The following is an 18,020-nucleotide window of genomic DNA, read 5'->3' on the forward strand; positions in this document are numbered from 1 at the left end:
GTTAAATATGTGTGTGTGTGCACATACACACAATGTCAGGGGCTATGTGAAAAATAAAGCAAGAAAAAGAAGGAAGGACATGCTGGGGGCAGGTGGTGCTGTTTTAGACGGCTGGTCAGAGAAGGGCTCAGTGATCAGGTGATTTTGAGCAAATCCTTAAGGACATTAGAGAACTAGCCATGGGGGAGAGAACATTCCAGACAGAAGGAAGCACACAGGCAAAGACCCCAAGGAAGCACACTACAGGCCTGATTAACACCTTTGAGCGCTGAAACGGCTCAGAACTGAGTTAAAGCTTCAAGATCGCCCAAGCTTCACGTAGCAGAGTCTCGCATCTGTCCTGCCTACCCAGAGTCCACGTCTGCAGCCTGAGCTTGGCTTCTTAGCACCTGAGGAAGCAGCAGTCACACTGTACCAGCCGTGGACTGTGCACTAAGATTCTCAGTGAAGAATTCAGAGACCTGTTTGATCACGTCTCCTCTGAAATGGGCAGGCAACCTGTTTCCACTTTCAAATACTCATGACTGAGAGTGAGTGACTGTGTTTCACAAAACACAGAAGAACTCAGGGTAAAAAGAGTTAACATTTACTTAGCATTTACTGAGTGTCAGGCACTGTTCTAAAAACCTATGTGTAGTATCTCATTTAGTCTTCACCCAACCCTGCCAGGTGAACACTTTTAGTATGCCCACTTTACAGATATAGAAACTGAGGCAGATGGAGGATAAGCAATATACACAATTAAGAAGTAGGGCCAAGACCTGAACCTGGGCACTATGACTCTAAAGCCAGCCCCCTTAAGTCGCCACATGTGACCTCACAGAGTCCCGAAAATCTCTGATTCTTAACCAATGGCTTCTACACACCTTCACGCCTGTCCTTGTACATGGCTGGGACACCGTCTATATTTGGGGCTGTCCTATGGATGAAATTGTGTCCCCCGAAAATTTATATGTTGAAGTCCTACTCCCCTAGTGTGATGGTGTTGGAGGTAGGGCTTTTAGGAGGTTCTTGGGGTTAGATGAGGTCATGAGGGGGGGGCCTTCACGATGGGATAAGTGCTCTTATAAGAAGAGACACCAGGGAGCTTGTCCCCTCTCTCTGCCCTGTGAGGACACAGCAAAGAGACAGCCATCTGCAAGCCGGTAAGAGGGTCCTCACCAGAACCCCACTATGCTGTACCCTGATCTTGGACTTCCAGCCTCCAGAACTGTGAGAATTAAAGTTCTGTTGTGTAAGCTCCCCAGTGGTATTTTTGAGCTGACTAACACAAGCAGGGTCAGATGGGCCCCGCCAGGTCCAAACCCCTCTCACAGGTTGAACCCAATCTTGGGTTCATCTGGGACTCAGGTGTGGGCTGTAGGAAATCCAAGAAGATCCACGGCGTCCACTTAGCCCACCCACGTTCCAGGCTGATGTCTCCGGAGCTGAGGAGTCGAAGCTGCCAAGACTGGCCCAACCTTGCAATTTTCAAAAAAAAGGGAACTGGTGCCTGTGTTTTGGAGAGGGCAAACCAAGCTGTCGGAAGGGAAAGAGTCCGGAGCAGGCCGAGAGGAGGCATAGGTCCAAGGCAAACAGCAGGTCACAGAGAACTCTAAGACAGAGCGATGGGAGGAAGAGGTGGTCGGCAGGGCCAGGACAGGCTTCCAGGTGATGGGGCAAAGGTGGAGGGAAATTTCATGGGACGCCCTTGGCTGACTGCACGACAGAGAAAATAGGGCTGGCTGGCCAGGACATGTCCCCAAACCGAACCTTGTTCTTAGTCCTGCTCCCACTTCCCGCACCCTTCCCCTCGGAGTTGGAGCAAAGCCCTTCCTGGGACTCACAAGGCCTGATTTGGTTCCAGCTCTGCCCCTAAGTAGCTGTCTGCTTTTGTCAAGTCACCTCTAAAGAGGGTGCTGGTCAAATGATCACTGGTGCCCGGGCGGGGACGTTTACATCAGTGAGACTCCCCATCTTGTCAGTCCTCAGAAATGTCAGACAGTGACGCTGTGATGACAAAGTCAAGCTGAACCCCAGCTGGCCAAGGAACTTCCCTAATGTTACTGGTCTACTCCCAGTTCTCAGAAGGTGCCGATGGAGTGGCATTTTCAGTGACATTCAGCACATGTCCAATTTCTAATGATCTGTTCACCTTCCTCTGGCTGTCCCAAGGGATCAATCTGTCACCTGTCCCCAAACTCACATCGATATGCCATGAGAATTAGCACCTGGTGGGAGCAACCACCCAAGTCTGGTGCCCAGGAAAAGATAAGGGGTCACACAGAGAAAGCTGAGCGTTCCATGGCCTGGCTCCTGTAACCATTCACTCCTCAGAGACACTTACTACCAAAGTCAGAACCGGAATGTGATGATGGGTGATGGATTCTGGCCCAGACCTATCAACCTGGAAACTAAATGGCAATTTCTCATCAGACCCTCAGGACTCATTCAAGAAACGCTCCAGGCGTAGCCTAAGGACTGGCCAGGTGCACGCCTGCTGAGTTCATTCAGAAAGAATGCCACAGGAGGCCGCCTGAGCTCTGTGCTGGGAACACACAGGACTTCTGGGTGCCGGAAAATTCTATGGCTCATCCTTAGGACTTATTACACCTACTTAAGCTCATGGGAACACGAAGTTCACAAAATGCTTTCCAACCTTGGATAAAAGGCATTTTCTGTCTTAGCCAAGAATAGCAAGAGTCAGTCATCTTTATTTCTACCCAGTGATTTCCTGATCAAACACATTCATTATATTTTATCTTCCAAGAGGGAAATAGTGGCAAGGGAAAATACTGCCAAAGTAAGCTCCTTTTCTTTCTTCCAAATTGTCTTATTTTTAATCAATTCCAATATTATAGTTCAGTGTGGGGCATATGTTCAAAGCGTACAAAATAACCAGTATTTATAGAGTATTCTAAGTTCTTTGCATGTGTTAGTTTACTCCCCACACCAACCCTACAAAGCAGGTACTGTCATTCTCCCCATTTTGCAGATGAGGAAACTGAGATACAGAGAAGTTAAGTGACTTGACCAAGATGATACAGCTTGTAAGAAGTAAATCTGGGGTTTAAATCCAGATCCCTTGGCTTTAGATCCTTACTCTCAATGGTGGAAATAATCTCCTGTCCTTTGGAAGTGAAGGTGATGGTGACAGTTCTACCTTTAGCAGGATGTGTGCCTTGAGGTGTTTCTTCCAGAAATGGAGGTCTTTTTAACTGATTCACCTCTGCTTGTTTGCCCAGCCACATTCACAATGAACAGCTCATGTTTCTTAGATGTTTGACAAGGGGTTTGGGTTACCCTGGGTGATCAGGTATAGAAAGAGGATGATGGGCCCTCCAGGGGCAAAGTCTTTGGCTCAGACAACAAGCACTTACCAACAATTTTCTGCCCACTACAAACCAGAGTGGCTTCGAGAATGTCACACAGTATCCTAAGGCTACTAGCATCTCTGTGTCCACCCAAATGTGAGGAATATGTGAGAAGACCGAGACTTCATTAAAGTCACAGCTTCTACCTTCTAGAAGCCATTTGAACAGGGTGTCAGGTACAAACACATATGACAAAACAACCTCAACGCTTGTGTCTGGGTTATAGCTCTCCTGTTAAATGCCCGTTTCCTTCTTGTCTTTGAAAATTCTCCCCTGATTCTGACACGGTTCAATATTATCCATGTGCCATTATTCTGGCTCTAACACAACTGGTATTATAAGCTGGGCACACAGGACTGAGCCTGATGATGCCAGAGAGAGTGGCCAGCAGCTCCATCTGACCACCACACAGCACGTGAGCCGCAGGGACGGGAGGCGAGTTGGGAAATGTAGGTGTGTGGGAAACGTTGAAGAAGAAAAGGTCTTCTGAGCGTGAACGTCTCTCATGCTTGACCCCTCCTCTGCTGTCTTCGTTCAGGCTCACCCTCCAATCCAGTCTCAAACTAAAGTCATAGGGATGTTCTAAAAAAACCAAACCTTCCCATGATCCTCTGCTGCCCAAAACTCCTTCACAGATTGGGCATTGCTTTTTAGGAGAAAGGTGCAAACCCCTTAACTATGGCACAAGGGGTCCCCAGGGCTCAGCCCCACTCGCCCTCCATCTCCGGGAACCCTCCCTGTGTCCTGCCAGGGACTGAATGCACTGCAGGACTGTGCGGTTCCCCTGGCCATTGCCCCACTGTGGCAGTGCCCCAAAGGGGAGCTCTGCAGGGCCTGGCCCCTGCCCAGCCAATGCCAGGGTGGAGCTGATGAGAGAGCCAGGGGGCTTCTGGGCCCTCCCTCTAACCCAGGCACTGCTACACCATCCACCCCACTCTCCCTCCTTTCCCCTCCCTCGTAATCTGTGCTCTCTCCGCACAGGAGGACGTGATTGTGACCATCAAAAGGGGCCTCCTTGCTGCAGAGAGGAGTGTCTCTCTCTTTCTCTCTAGGTGTGGGTTTCTGGACAGATTTTTATCTGTTGCTTTGCTGCCTTTCTTTAAATTGTGATCATAAGAGACCACAATTCCCCATTTGTATACATACCTTGCCACCTGCTTTCATTATGAGGTAGAAAACATCAATTTGCATTTTCCCACCCTCCTTCCACCCCCACATCTTTTGAAAAAAAAAATTTTTTTTTCATGCTACAGTGCAAACCATGCTGTTATTACTGCTGTTGCCCTCCTCGGGAATGCTTCCTTGGCTTTCCATTCCTCTGGCCTGCCGTGCACACTGGACCTGTCATAACAGAAAGGTCACAACAGCACCGGTCAATCTCCTCCAAGTGGCCTCATTTGCCCAAAGTACAGTTTCATGAGATGGGAGTGGTATGAGGAGGAAAAGGCAGAGAGGATGGACGGAGGGGGTGCTGAGGAAAAAGGAAAGATCGGACAGTCGGTGCAGAATCGCAGAGTAGGCTGGTCAACCAGAAAAGGCCCTTGGGAAACACAGAAACAGGAGCTTTCAAGTATCTACGAACACAGATTTAGTGACCTGAAGACTAAATTCAGAGGAAGAAAGGAAAGTATTTTTCTTTGAGGGAACTATGAGTTCATCTGGTGGTTTATGGTAATTGATAAGGGCAAGAAAATCTGACACTATTATCAAAACTATCTTTTAATCTTTGAAAGGCATTCGCACAAACACCATTCATTTTCCTAACCAGCATTTAACATACTGGTAGAAGTCGAACTATTTGCAGAGGAATGTTTTAGCTGTAAAGCATTTTTCATCTCAGGCAATACGTTGGCATTACCAGGGATTCAGACTGCTTTAGTCAAGGGGGAAGACCAAGCTTTAGTGGGTTTTAAAAGCTCCCCAGGCAATGCTGAGGAGCAGCTACAGTTCAGAGCTACTGGTGTAAAAAGTCAGAACTTTCAAAAATCTTTAGTACCCAGATTATTTACTATTAAGCAGAGAAAAGCAACCACCATCTGTTATCACGTGCCCTACCATCATTTCTTGCATTTGGTCCGAATACTTTTCCCAGCAGGTGGGCTACTTTTCAAAATGGCAGCCAGGAATTTGGAAAGAGTGTATTCTGTCATAGCAAATCTTTGATTTTACAGAAACCACTCCTGGACATAAGAGCAGAGAATGAGGGCTCCCTACCTCTTCCACAGCACAAGTTCTGTCCCTAAGTTTCTCTCCCCTGTGTCTGGTCTCTCCCACCTACCCTTGGGGTTTCATCATGGCCTTCTCATTCCTTCATCTCTTAACTCCCTAAGACATTAATTTTGCCTATGTTTCTGGTCCTGCGTAAACACCAAATAACACTAATAGCAAATCTTAATTCTTAAATGGCATTCTATCTGTAAAAGAATATGCGTCAATTTTCTATTCTGGCTAAAAAGTGAGTATAATATTTATCTTACTGTAAGACTAAAATTAATCAATCAAAAATAGGTATTGTGTGCTCAGAGGGACAGAGGCACGGGTGGGAAACATACAAAGAAGTACTGAGTATAGATCCACAAGGATTTCACCATCTAGACACGGGGGATGAACTATAGCCCAAAGGCCAAATCTGACCCCCCAACTGTTTCTATAAATAAAGTTTTATTGGAACACAGCCATGCTTTAAAAAAAACAAACATATTGTCAATAGCTGCTACTGCACTATAATGGCAGAGTTGAGTAGCTGTGAAAGAGATCATCTGGACTCCTAAGCCTAAAATACTTACTATTTGGTTCTTTGTAGAAAAAGTTTGCCAACACTGATCTAAACAAACTACCACCACCAACAACAAAAAACTTATACATACATATAGCCATCCTTTTAACAGATATGTATGTTGCAGGCATTGTATTAGGTCCAGCAAATGCCTTAGTATGAAACAGAGAGGACTGCTGCCCCTAGGAGGCCCACAGTCTACTGAACTATCCACCACTCCTGAGAAATAAATAAGTGCCCAAAAGGAGGCCCGTGGATAGGAGAAGAGAATACTTGAGGCTGGACACATCCTTGAGTAACCAAAATTACTTGTGAACCATAGAGGTAGATTCTAAATTGAATGGGGTGAAAAGGTGAGAGAGGATGGTCTTGGAAAAATCGGAAAGTAGAGGCAGGAAAATCCAAACTATGAATGAAAGGGCAGCAAATGGCAGTTGGGCTGTCTCCCAGTACATTGAAGGGTGAGGGGAAGATGGCGTGATTTGTTTACCACTTGTCTTCCATGCTGGACCTGAGGTTGTACGAGAGGGTGTGGACCATGTTTATGTTGTTCACCTCTATCCCAAGAATTAAGCAACATGCTTGCCATACAATAGCTGCTTGATTAATATTATTTAAAGAAGTAAATATTAGATGAATAAATGGATAGCTTGGATATAAGGTCAGATATACTGGGAGAGCCAGTTGAGTGAACATTTCAACTATGATCTCGGATCTTACTTTGAAACAAAAAGGTGAATCGGGAGATAAGGAAGCCTATGCTTATTGAACAACTACTACACAACAAGCCTTTTATGAGCATTAATTCATTTAATTCCCTTAGCCATCCTTTTATTTTATGTATGAAGAAATTGAGTTTGGGAGACAAATTGAGTTTGACATCACACAGCCAGAAAATGGCAGAGCCAGAATTCAAACTCAAGCCTTACTTGGTTATTCTCAGATCCACGGCTATTATTGTCACACCAGTCATTGTCATATCATGCTCTGCTGAACCTCTGGCTCCTCAGAACCCCCCATAAGGGACATCGTGACAATTCTGTAGCATTGGGGACCAAGAGCACAGACTCCCACCCAGCTTCAACCAGAGCAGTCATTTTCTGTACTTCACATATGGAACTTCCTGATTTCATCCACCTAGTTCTTGGGGGAACAAAATGGAATTAGAAACCACTATTTGGGACCATGCTACTTCCTAAAATAAATCCAGAGGATATGGTTTCTAGCCTTCACCCCATCACCGATTTGCTGTGGGATCAAGGTCAGTCACTTCTTCCTTCTATTCTTACACAAGAAAGATTGGATGACAGTGCTGAAATCCTATTGTGCTTCTTAACTTTCCAGAGAGAAGGTTAATTGAAAAGCTCATTTAATGAATGAAAACGGCTGGGCCCCCTGGAATAAAATTCTAAGTAGTTATAATCCCATCCATGGCAGCAAATTAGGGGAGTGTGATTAGTTACCAGGCAGAGCTCAGCAAAGACTCATTGCTGGATGCCTGCCGATCACATCCAACATTAGGACTCAAAAAGCAAACACGAGCCAATCATTTGGCCTTACCTCTTAGTAACCAGCACATGACAGGGTTCAGGGATCTCAGTAAACAGTCCACAGAGACTCCTCCACTTACCAATAGAGATGTAACACATGAATATACTGATTCTCGAAGAATTCATAGCTGGAAACAATGTCACAGTCCTCTATGGTTTGACCATTCTTATACCAAGTTACCTCTGGCTTGGGCTGACCTGATGATACAAAGATAAAGATGTTCTTATTACATTAAGTATTTTTTTTACAAAGGAAAATAATAAAGCTGTGAGTAAGCATGGGTCATAAGTCATAGGGATGAGCATAATGGAGAAGTCGGTTGGGGAACTAGAAAAGCTCTCTCGTTGGTACAACGGATTCATTCAGTCAACACTACAGGGCATGTTATGTGCCGAAAACGGTGCTGTGCTGGGGTGGGCGTAGGGCCTACAAAACGAAAATCACTGCCTCTAATCTCAAGGAGCTATTAAGAAAAATAATTTAAAACTTAGAACTAAGACCAACATGAAGATAGTACCCTCTTTCAAAGTCATATGGGGACAAAGGCCCATCTAAGAATTATCTAGGGCACTGTACTTTATTTCGTTCAATGATCACTACTGGTTAAAATTCCCAGATTTAGTGAAGTTCCATGTAAACTTGTAGATGTTTATCCAATAAAGCCACCCATGACCTCTGTCTAGCAGAAAAGATAACCCCATAAATTATGGTTTATTGCCCTATGGGACACTGACTAGTGTTTTACCTAATCCAGCAATCTGAGCCTAACATTCCTTTGTTAAATTGTCTATAAATACCTAATTCCTCCAATGTTCTTCAACCAGGCCTTAATACTTCCTGTTTCCCTGTTTATTTAAAAAGCTGAAAAAAAAGATCTTTGAAATGTTAATTTCCTATTTGCATGGGAGTCACTTTATCTTTCTGAAAATTATACTTTAACAGTGCTTAGAGTCGAGTGTATGTTACGGTACAAAAAAGGGAAGAACAAAGTGGATGAGCAGGTGCCCTGTCTTCCTGAGGATGAAGGAATCTGGAATGTAGGTTTCCAGGCTGGTACTGTGCACCTGTGACTGATGTCATCACGGAAATTGATCTATGCTTTCTCCCTCAGTAGGTGTTCATCTTCCCTGGGCGATCATTAACCAGATATAATGTTAATAGGTTAATCTTGTAACGCCCCCAGGAATTCCATTCACAGCTTGGGACTTTTTCCCCTTGTGATGGGGCAGGAAGGTTTCCAGTGCATCCCAGAGAGCTTTCTCACTAGTCTCCATGTCATTGAAAATTCATCGAAATGTGCTATATATACAGGAGGAAAGCCTGGTGTTTGGAAAATACACCATTCTGAATCCATTCCAGGAACATTCTTGTGTGTTCTGTCTTATGACATGATTTTTGGCAAGCAACCCCAGAGACCACTGAGAAGAGAACTTCATGTTCTCAGACTCAGACCATAGACGGGACTTGAGGATGCTCAGAGCCCCTCTCTCTCCATGTGTCGCCAATTTGGGGTCTTCCAGCGAGACTACCTCTGTGCCAACACCACGAACGTGATTGGTGGCAACTGGGTGTTCCTCTTTGTTCCTCCTTCAAGGAGGGACCCGAATAATTGGTTCCTGGCGCTAGGAGCAGACAGACCTGCATGCAAGGACACATCCTTCTCCAGCACCCGTGCGGCCGAGTCTCTTTCAAGCAAATGACTGAACCACTAAAAATGAGTTTCCCTGAAAAGCCACCGGGAGGTTGATGATCATAGTTCACTTCTGCCTATTCTTCTCAGCCTTGTGTCCCACTTTCAGTCAGTTTTACTAGATTCCTCCTTAGGAAGCATTTAATTGCTCCCTTTTGTGTGTGTATGTGACTTTTTGAAGAAAGTATAGCAAGTATGCATGAGCTGGGCCTGGGGAACCCACCCTGATCTCTCAAGACTTCAATGTTTCTTTCATGCAGAATGATTGGGGCTGAACGATTCCCCCAGTTTCTTCATGGCTGACTGGTTTTTTCCCTTTGCAAGGTATAGATCTGAATAATCAGCCAGAAATGAGACCTGCGCGGAGAAGTGGTATCTTGTACCTTGTGGGCGGTTCTCTTTTTTCTCTCCACTTGCTGGAAACCTCCCCCGATAATCCTACCCTTGTTTTTAAGGGCTACCTGTCACAGATTGAGAGCCACCTCCAAAACGTTTCACAAGTACCTGACTAATGTGTGTGGGGACCAGCTTCCTGGGGAGACAGGGGGGCCCTATTCTGAAAGCTCAGTGTTGGCGTTCTGCCTGTACCCCTCTCTGAATGGCTATTAATAAACAGAGAAAAAGAGAGGACTCAGGTTTGGGCTCAGAGAGGCTGAGTGCCCAGTCTACCCTCCAGCATCCAGACTGGAGACGAGATTTTATTACAACTTCTGCTAAGGGAGAACTGCCAGTTCAGAGGCTGGCACTCCTCCACTTAGGACTTAGAAAAAGGGATCAGGGGGAGAAGAGTTTTCTGTCTGCCCTCAGGAAGGACCACTGGGGCGTGTTTTTTGAGAATAGAGACATAATCCAAGAAAGAAAAGAAAGCAACCCACAAGGTACAGGGTAACACTGCTCTCCCCAATTATTTTCCTTCTATTTTCTTTTAATAATAAATCCTTTTCACTACTGGGGGTACAAATTCCGGGTCAGCTCTGGGTTATTTATTCTCTGGTTCAGGGGGAATTCCGGGGCCCTGCTTTTCCTGCACTGGGCACTTCTGCCTTCCTCGTAACCTTTTCACTGCTCACTAGCATGCCTGAAGCAAGCAAGCAGTGGGGAGACAAATTTAACCAGTTTTTGGGTATCAGTAAGAGAGTGATGGAAGAAAGAGTTCAATCAGTTGTCTCAAGTGAAGTTATTCGTGCCATTCCTATGTGCCACAGGAAATTAAGGGTGGATTATCTGAAAAAAAATAACTAGTGTGGGAGTTGCCTAACCAAAAACCACAGTGTGAAGTAAAGATCACAATAATGTGTCCAGGAAGTGACTCGAAGAAATCGTTTAGAAAAAAAAAAATCATAGAGGATTTAGTTGCTCGGTTGGTTGGTTACGTAGAATAAACTTCCCAGGTAATTTTCCCAAGTGCTGTTTTAATAAGGCCTTTGTAAGCCAAAAGGCCTGGTCCGCAGGACGATTTCAGAGGGTGATTAGCAAGTGATGAGTACCAGCTATTATGCAGCGAAGGACGGCGTCTGACTTCTCAGGAACTTTCTGGGAAAGCAGCGTAGATAAAAAACCCAGTGCGCGCCTCTGGGGCCCTCCTGAGTCTGTCATCCTCTCATGCCACATGAATCTGAAAAATAAAAATCCCCAACATCACCATTTATTCTGGGACTTCTCTGACTTCCCTAAGAGTTTGAGAAACCCCCGCAACCCCGTTAGTAGTTCTTAGAGAGAAAAGGAGCATGAGGCGACTCCCTTGGCTTATAAAAGGCTGGGGTTGGCGCTCAGGCTAGTGGGCAGGTTGGAAGTCCTCGGACAGGCTTTCCACCCACACCACAGCTAGCATTTTGGCGAGATACTTCTCTGTGGTGCCTGTCCTGTGCATTGCAGGATGTCTAGCAGAATTCCTGGCTTCCACCCACTCCATGCCAGTAGCAACCCTCCCCCAACTCGCGACAATCGAAAATGTGTGCAGACACTGCCATTGTCCCCGGGGAGGGCAGCGCTGGTTGCAAACCACTAGCCCTAGTGGATCCCAGGGCAGCGAGAGGCCAGATCGACAGGGAAGACCTGCATGTGCCTACTCTTGATGCCACATCTACTCAATTCTCTTTCTCTCCTCAAAGTCTTCTCATGTTGAGCTTAAAAAGGGTGTATGCCTATTAGCCTCCAAAAAGGGGAGTTGACTAAATGCAAAGGACTCTCCAGGTGGGAGGTGTTCTGAACCTGGGACAGACAGGTGCCCCGGGAGGGCAATGACGGCTAGTATTTTCAAACAAGCATGCATTCATTGATACAAATTGACATTTAACACCTGATTGGTCATCGGGTATGTTCTTTCATTTCTTTTAAACTACCTACTGAGTGGTTATGAATACCTCCTACATCTTACAGACAAGGAAGGTGAGGCTTAAAGAGGTTCAGGACTCTTTCAGGGTCATGCACACAGCTCCAGTGGCTGTGCAGGCTGACACCTTTAGGGTGCAAGGTGACCCCACAGCTGCACTGTGCACCGCTCCTGCAGAACTGCAGCAGCCCCAAGAACCGTTGTCTGAAGCCAGAGGACACTTCCCACCCCCTCCTCTGGGTACAGAGCCAGCACCAATCTGCCGAATCGAGCCTTTGTGGAGCTTCAAGCTTGGAAATCACATTTGTCTCTATCCATAGTCGGGTCCCAATTCTCCCGATTCCCGCACACCACGGAGCTCAGGAAAAGGAAAGCCCACACCACAGTAAGATACGTTTTCCATGATCAGAGGAGGGGTGCTTAGACGCTGCACCTGGTGACTCCAGGGTGGCTGAGGGCCCTAACACAGAAGCCCGAGCTAAGCTAAGTGGAAGAAGCTGGATCTAAACGGCCACAGCTGTATGGTAGAAGGGAAAACCCCTCTCCACAGGGGTGTAACAGCCTCTTAGGCATTTAGAACCAATTCTTCCCATTTCCTTCCCACTTTCCAGGTTGTTGCAGATATCCAGAGGGCCAGCTTGCCAGAGACAAGTTCCCTGACAACAGTTCACGGTTTCACCAACACTTGAAAACCTTCCGCTGAGAGGAAAGTGAGTAAAGGAGAGGGATGGGAGGTAAACAATGTTTGAGGACTTGTGCTTCTGCTTAGGACTGGCTACGTAATTGGCTGGGCCTGGTTCAAGATGAAAATAAGGGGTTTCTTGTTTAAATATGATTACGATAGTTAAGATGGCAACAGTGGATCAAGAAATGGAGCACTGGGACCCTTTTGGGCACAGGCCCTTGTGTGAATGCACAGATTGTGGGCTTAGGAGGTCGGCCCTGCCTGGCAGACGCCTCCCGGGGAATATTTTGCCCACAAATGCCTGCTGGTGCTTCCCTCTGAGGCCTCTCCTGCTGCATCTGATGTCCCCGCAGCATTTCCTTAATCTCAAAATGTTCTGTTTACAGGTATGGTCAGGCCTTGAAAACCAAAAAGCATTCCCACGCTGCCCCTATGTGAAACACCAAAGCTCTCTGAGTATCAGGGTTAAAAGAATAATAATTTAGGAGAGTACACTTCCCTTCCTCAGAACAGTGTGTGCAGAAAGCAACTTTGTGCTTAGACCTGAGCATACGTAAAGGGTAAAAAAAGCCGTAAGTTAAAGAAATTATTATGTTAGCATTGAAAAAGAAGAAAACTGTCTGGGTGTGGGTCGGAGCGTATGGGCTGGCAGAGAAGTTTGAAGAGTTGCGGAGATATGTGGGGAAGACTGAGCCAGAGAGATTAAAAAGAGGATTTTAAGAAAGTTTGCTCTGTGATTATGAATTGGATCCTTTTGACATGCTTTAAAAAAAGACTTGAATTGCGTTTCCAGTTATTTTTAGTTGTAGGACACTTTAAATGTAACTGAGTGAAGAGATTGGACCCCATGGAGGCCCTGTTCAACATGTGCTACATTTAAAAGCCTTCGTAGGCCCCTCTCGGTGTAGATGGTGAATTAGTTGCACAGAACAGGAAGAAAATTCATCTGCAAGATGGCAGGATACACACCTCCATTCCAGTTTAAGTGCCAAGTACATTTGCTGGAGGGTTCCAATTAGTATAAAAAGGCCAGATTTGACACGCATTTTTATTTACTTAGAAGTCATAGGAATGGCTAATGGAGAAGTTGTTCTCAAGTACGTTGGAAGCAAAAATTATCTTAAAACAATAATTCAAAAGGACACCTTTTATGCTATCCGTCTTGCACAAGAATGCTTAAAGAAAACTTAGTGAGTGTTGTTGAATTGTTGTATGAATCAATGAATAAGCCAGAATGAATGTGGCTCCAACAGGACACAGAGAACCAAAAACATGAACAGTGATATGCTGTCTTTTCACTGTTGAGGAAACGTGGGCCCACCCTCACAAAATACGTGCAGAAAGAAGCTTTTCTATTAACACCAAAGTATTTACTCATCCATCTTAGAGGTTTGAACTGGTGATGAGAGCTGAACCGTGGACTTGATTTGAGATAAAAAGTTGGTATTTCTCAGAATTATAGAACACATAATTTTAAGGCTTCAACGTAAGCATAAGACAGAAAGAATGGAATCTAAGTCCCATTTAAAATTTTGTTGTGGTATTTCACAGCTCGAAGTACAGATTATATTCATGATTTCATCAACTGTCTTTGAATCAATATAAAATATAGAACAAGGGTTGGTAAATGTATAAAAATGCGGTTTCAGAAAGAAAGAGAGAGAGAGAGAGACAAAGAAAGAGTCTTAGATTTAGAAGCATTCTCCAAATAAAGATATTTTGTGCGTTTATTGCCGGTCTGGTAAATTTCCCAAAGAGGAGGAACACGCAATTTACATATTTTGTATCCCCAGTCGGTATATTGATTTGGACATGGCACATAGTCAGGCTTTATTATCCAAGAAAAGCAGTGGACTAGACGTCAGAATTTTTAGTCCTAACACTTCCAAAACTTATCATTTTTTGAATGGCCCCATAGCATAGATGGTTAAGAGCTCTAGAGTCAATTCCCTGGGTCCAAATTCTGACTCCACTCCTTCCTAGCTCAATAAGCACGTCACAACCTCTCTGTGCCTCCGTTTCCTCAACTGTAAAATGGAGGCATAATACTTGTACATACTTCGTAAGTTGTTGTGAAGATTAAATGAGTTATTCCACGTAAAGCTCTTAGTACAGTGCCTGGAACAAAAGTAAGTGCTCAAAACAGTCTCAGAGACATAGAGGAAAAACTGAGGGTTGCTAGATGGGAGGGGGAGTGGGAATAAAGGGGAAGGTGAGAGGATTAGAAAGCACAGTCAGTAACCACAGGATGGCCATGGGGATACGAAAGTCAATTTGGGGAATGTAATCAGTAATGTTGTAAAGATTTTGTAGGGTATCCGATGGACACTTGTCTCATTAGGGAGACCACCTCAGGGATGATGTAGATGCCTGATCACTGCACTGTACACCTGAAGCTGAAGCTGAACAATAGTGAACGTCAACTATAATGTTATATATAATACATATATATAGTTACAAGCAGCAGAGTGCAGCATTAGGAATAGAGACAGTGGAAATATAATGGCTGTGCGATGTCAGAGGGGTAGTGGATGGGGGCAGGGGGGTTGTCACTGTGTGAGGGATGTAAATGATAAATGTCTAACTATTACATTGTTTTGTGCACCTGAAACTAATAACAAAAAACGAAGGGAAAAAAAGTAAGTGCTCAGTAAATATTAGCACTATTTTTTTTTTTAAGTGCAGCTTCAAGTTGGAAACACTAGCTCTTCTTGTTGACTGGCAGTGGTGCTGACATCTCTACAACACTTTTTTTTAACAGCTTTAAATAGAGGTAATTCACAAACCATTCACCCATTTTAAAGTACACAATTCAATGGCTTTCGCTATAGTCGGAGTTGTGCAACCATCACCACAATCAATTTTAGAACTTTCTCACCACCTCAGATAGAAACATACACCCCTTAGCTTTCACCTCTCCATCTTCCAATCCCCACCTCCAACACACACACACAGTTCAAGGCAACCATTACTCTACTTTCTGTTTCTATGGATTTGCCTACTCTGGACATTGCATATAAATAGAATCATATAATATGTGATTGTTTGTGACTACTGGTTCCTTTCTCTTCACATAAGGTGTTCCAGGTCCGTCCATGCTGTAGCGTGTGTCAACCTTTAGTCCTTTTGATGGCTGATCTGTAACCCTTCCTAGGAAAGTTGTTGGGACCTTGGCTCTCCACATCCCTAGGAGACTTACTCAGACAAGGGAGGTTGCGGGGCGGGGAGGGTGCAGAAAAGAGGATCTCATGGCTGGAAAACTCTCCTGACCAGCAAGCATCATAGGACTACAGACCAAACCCAGGCTTTGTCGCTTGCCAAGGACAAATCTATGTACAGCTCTGCCATTTACCTGGTTGAGGTATTGAGCCTGTTTCCCCCGCTGTAGAAGGAGATAATGACAATGTTCTAAGAATTAGAATACTGTATGGACATGGCCTAAGAAGAATCTGTTACATAATTGGTTTTCAAGTTGGCAGTCATTAGACTTTAAGGAAAGATTTCACTTGTTTCAATTTCCTTTTCTGCTGTGGGTTACCACAATGATTTTTTTTTTTAAGTGATATACCAATTAATGTCTAAAAATCTCTCCTGCTATAATATTCACCTGTGATAGTAATTTACAAGACACCTCCCATCCCCTTTCCCAGGACCCACTGGTGGGAGAGGGAAGAAAGGACACATCAAGCTGTCCAGAGTTGGGGTGACATCGAGGACCTTATGTGTCATCTATGACTCCTCCTCAGGTGACTGCTTCCTGACAGTGAGGTCCCACAGGTTACAACACTGACAAACACACCAGTTGAGTCACACAGCTGGTTCAGTGACCACAGGCCTGGGGGTGCTGACTCTAAAGGAAAAAAACAGTTAAGTCAGGCTGTGGTTCATGTTTCATGACTCCTCCGGAGGTGAGAACCCTTGAAGACAGATTTATCATGGTCTGCTAGAGATGGAGAGCCAATATTGAATTATTGATTAGCAGAGGGGACCGTGGTGGGATTCACTTGACAACCGTGGAGAGGTAACATGCTAACTGGAAAGAACACAAGCCTTGTGTGGTTTTGTTTTTCACCTGTGTGGTCCAGGGCAAGTTGCTTTCCTTATAAAAATGATTAATTATACAGATCCTAAATGTATGGATTTGTATCCTTTAAAATACATACAAAGGTAAAGTCTCCCATAAACATTATCCCCTCATTTCAGCACTTTCCCAAAAGGAAGCATTTGCTGTCCTTTTCAGGCCTCTTTCTGTCCATTTATATATATCTATATATATATAGATATATATATAGATATATATATAGATATATATATATAGATATCTATATAGATATATATTTAAATATACGTACAAATTTTTATACATATTTAAAATATATTTTATATATTTTTTTAATTTTATATATATTTTAATATTGAAAATATGTATTGAAAATATGTAATTTTATATATATATAAAATTTTGTTGTATGCATGGTATTAAATTGTATATACTTGCCATTGCAGTTGGCATCTTACTTAATAGTAAGTTTTGGCAGTCTTACGAGGTCAGGACAATCCATAAAGGGCTGCGTCATTTTAAAAACTGCTCGATGATATCAGTACAGCATGGGAATACCACACTCAATCTATCTGTCCTTGTGTTGATGACGTATACCTTGGCTGGAGTTTTTCAGGCTGACAAATGTGTCTCCAAAAACATTCTGGCACAGGCCTCCTTGGGGACTTAAGTGGTTCTCTAGACTAAATACCAAGAAACGGAATTACTGGATAAAAGAGTAGTCACTTATTACATGTCGATAGCTTCTCCAAAATGGGCAGGGCCCTTAACAGAATAGCAAAAGGATGTGGTGATAAAGGGCCTGTGGTGATTCTTGGGTTCTGATCTCAGCTCTGCCCCTTACTAGCTTAGCTTCTTTCTGCCTCACTTTCTTCACCTGTAAAACTAAGATAATTGCAGTATCTACTTCATTTGATTGGTAGGAAAATTGAGTATGGATAAAGTTCTTCTGAATAGCATAGTTAGAGTTATGTAAGTGTTAGCTGCAGCCAGGCGCTTTGGGGTTAACATCAGCAAAATCACAAGAAAATCTTCGTCTCAAATTGCGGGAGAACAGGTAAGAGGTATAAGAGAATTCTTTGAATATTTAAAGCTCTCAAGTGATACCAAGTTTTATTTTGGCTAATCTGCCCCACACAGATAGCCGGCGGCATGGCTGCTGTCAATCGAAGGTGTCAGAGAAGAGCTCTTAGCCACGCGCAGATAATGGGGAACCGGCCCTTCTGGAGCGGGCGTGAAAGCCAGCTGTCGGAGTGCTTTCTCACTGGGGACAGGAAGGCTTAGTTCTGATTACCCAGCTTAATCCAATGGCAGTTGGGTTCCTGAATTTGCCATCTGAGTTACTATAGATTTGGGTATCCCATCCACCGCCAATCAATACCAGTCCTATGTTAGTCAGGGAAAAGGATCCTCCCCAAAGATGAGTTCGGGAATTTCAAAGGGTGGGGAGGAGGGGGCAGACCAGGCGGGGAGAGACAACTAACATGTTTTCAGTGCCTTCTATATGTCAGCCCCCAGGCTGGCCACTTCATAGACATCATCATATTTAATCCTCACAGTGAAAATACCAGGT

General features: G+C 44.3%; 1 protein-coding gene across 2 annotated transcripts in view; it reads right to left on the bottom strand.

Annotated features, from left to right (window-relative positions):
• ALPK2 (alpha kinase 2) overlaps positions 1–18,020 on the bottom strand; it is a 138,211-nt gene that overhangs the window by 82,257 nt on the left and 37,934 nt on the right. For both annotated transcript variants that reach the window (XM_033087439.1, XM_033087438.1), the window contains 2 exons: positions 10,858–10,985; positions 7,760–7,877 (listed from right to left, as the gene is read on the bottom strand). In XM_033087439.1, coding sequence (XP_032943330.1) covers positions 7,760–7,877; positions 10,858–10,981 — 242 coding nt within the window. In that variant the 5' untranslated portion in view covers positions 10,982–10,985. The remainder of the gene's footprint in view (positions 1–7,759; positions 7,878–10,857; positions 10,986–18,020) is intronic.

Source organism: Rhinolophus ferrumequinum, chromosome 19 (assembly GCF_004115265.2).
Source record: "Rhinolophus ferrumequinum isolate MPI-CBG mRhiFer1 chromosome 19, mRhiFer1_v1.p, whole genome shotgun sequence".
NCBI lineage: Eukaryota > Metazoa > Chordata > Mammalia > Chiroptera > Rhinolophidae > Rhinolophus > Rhinolophus ferrumequinum.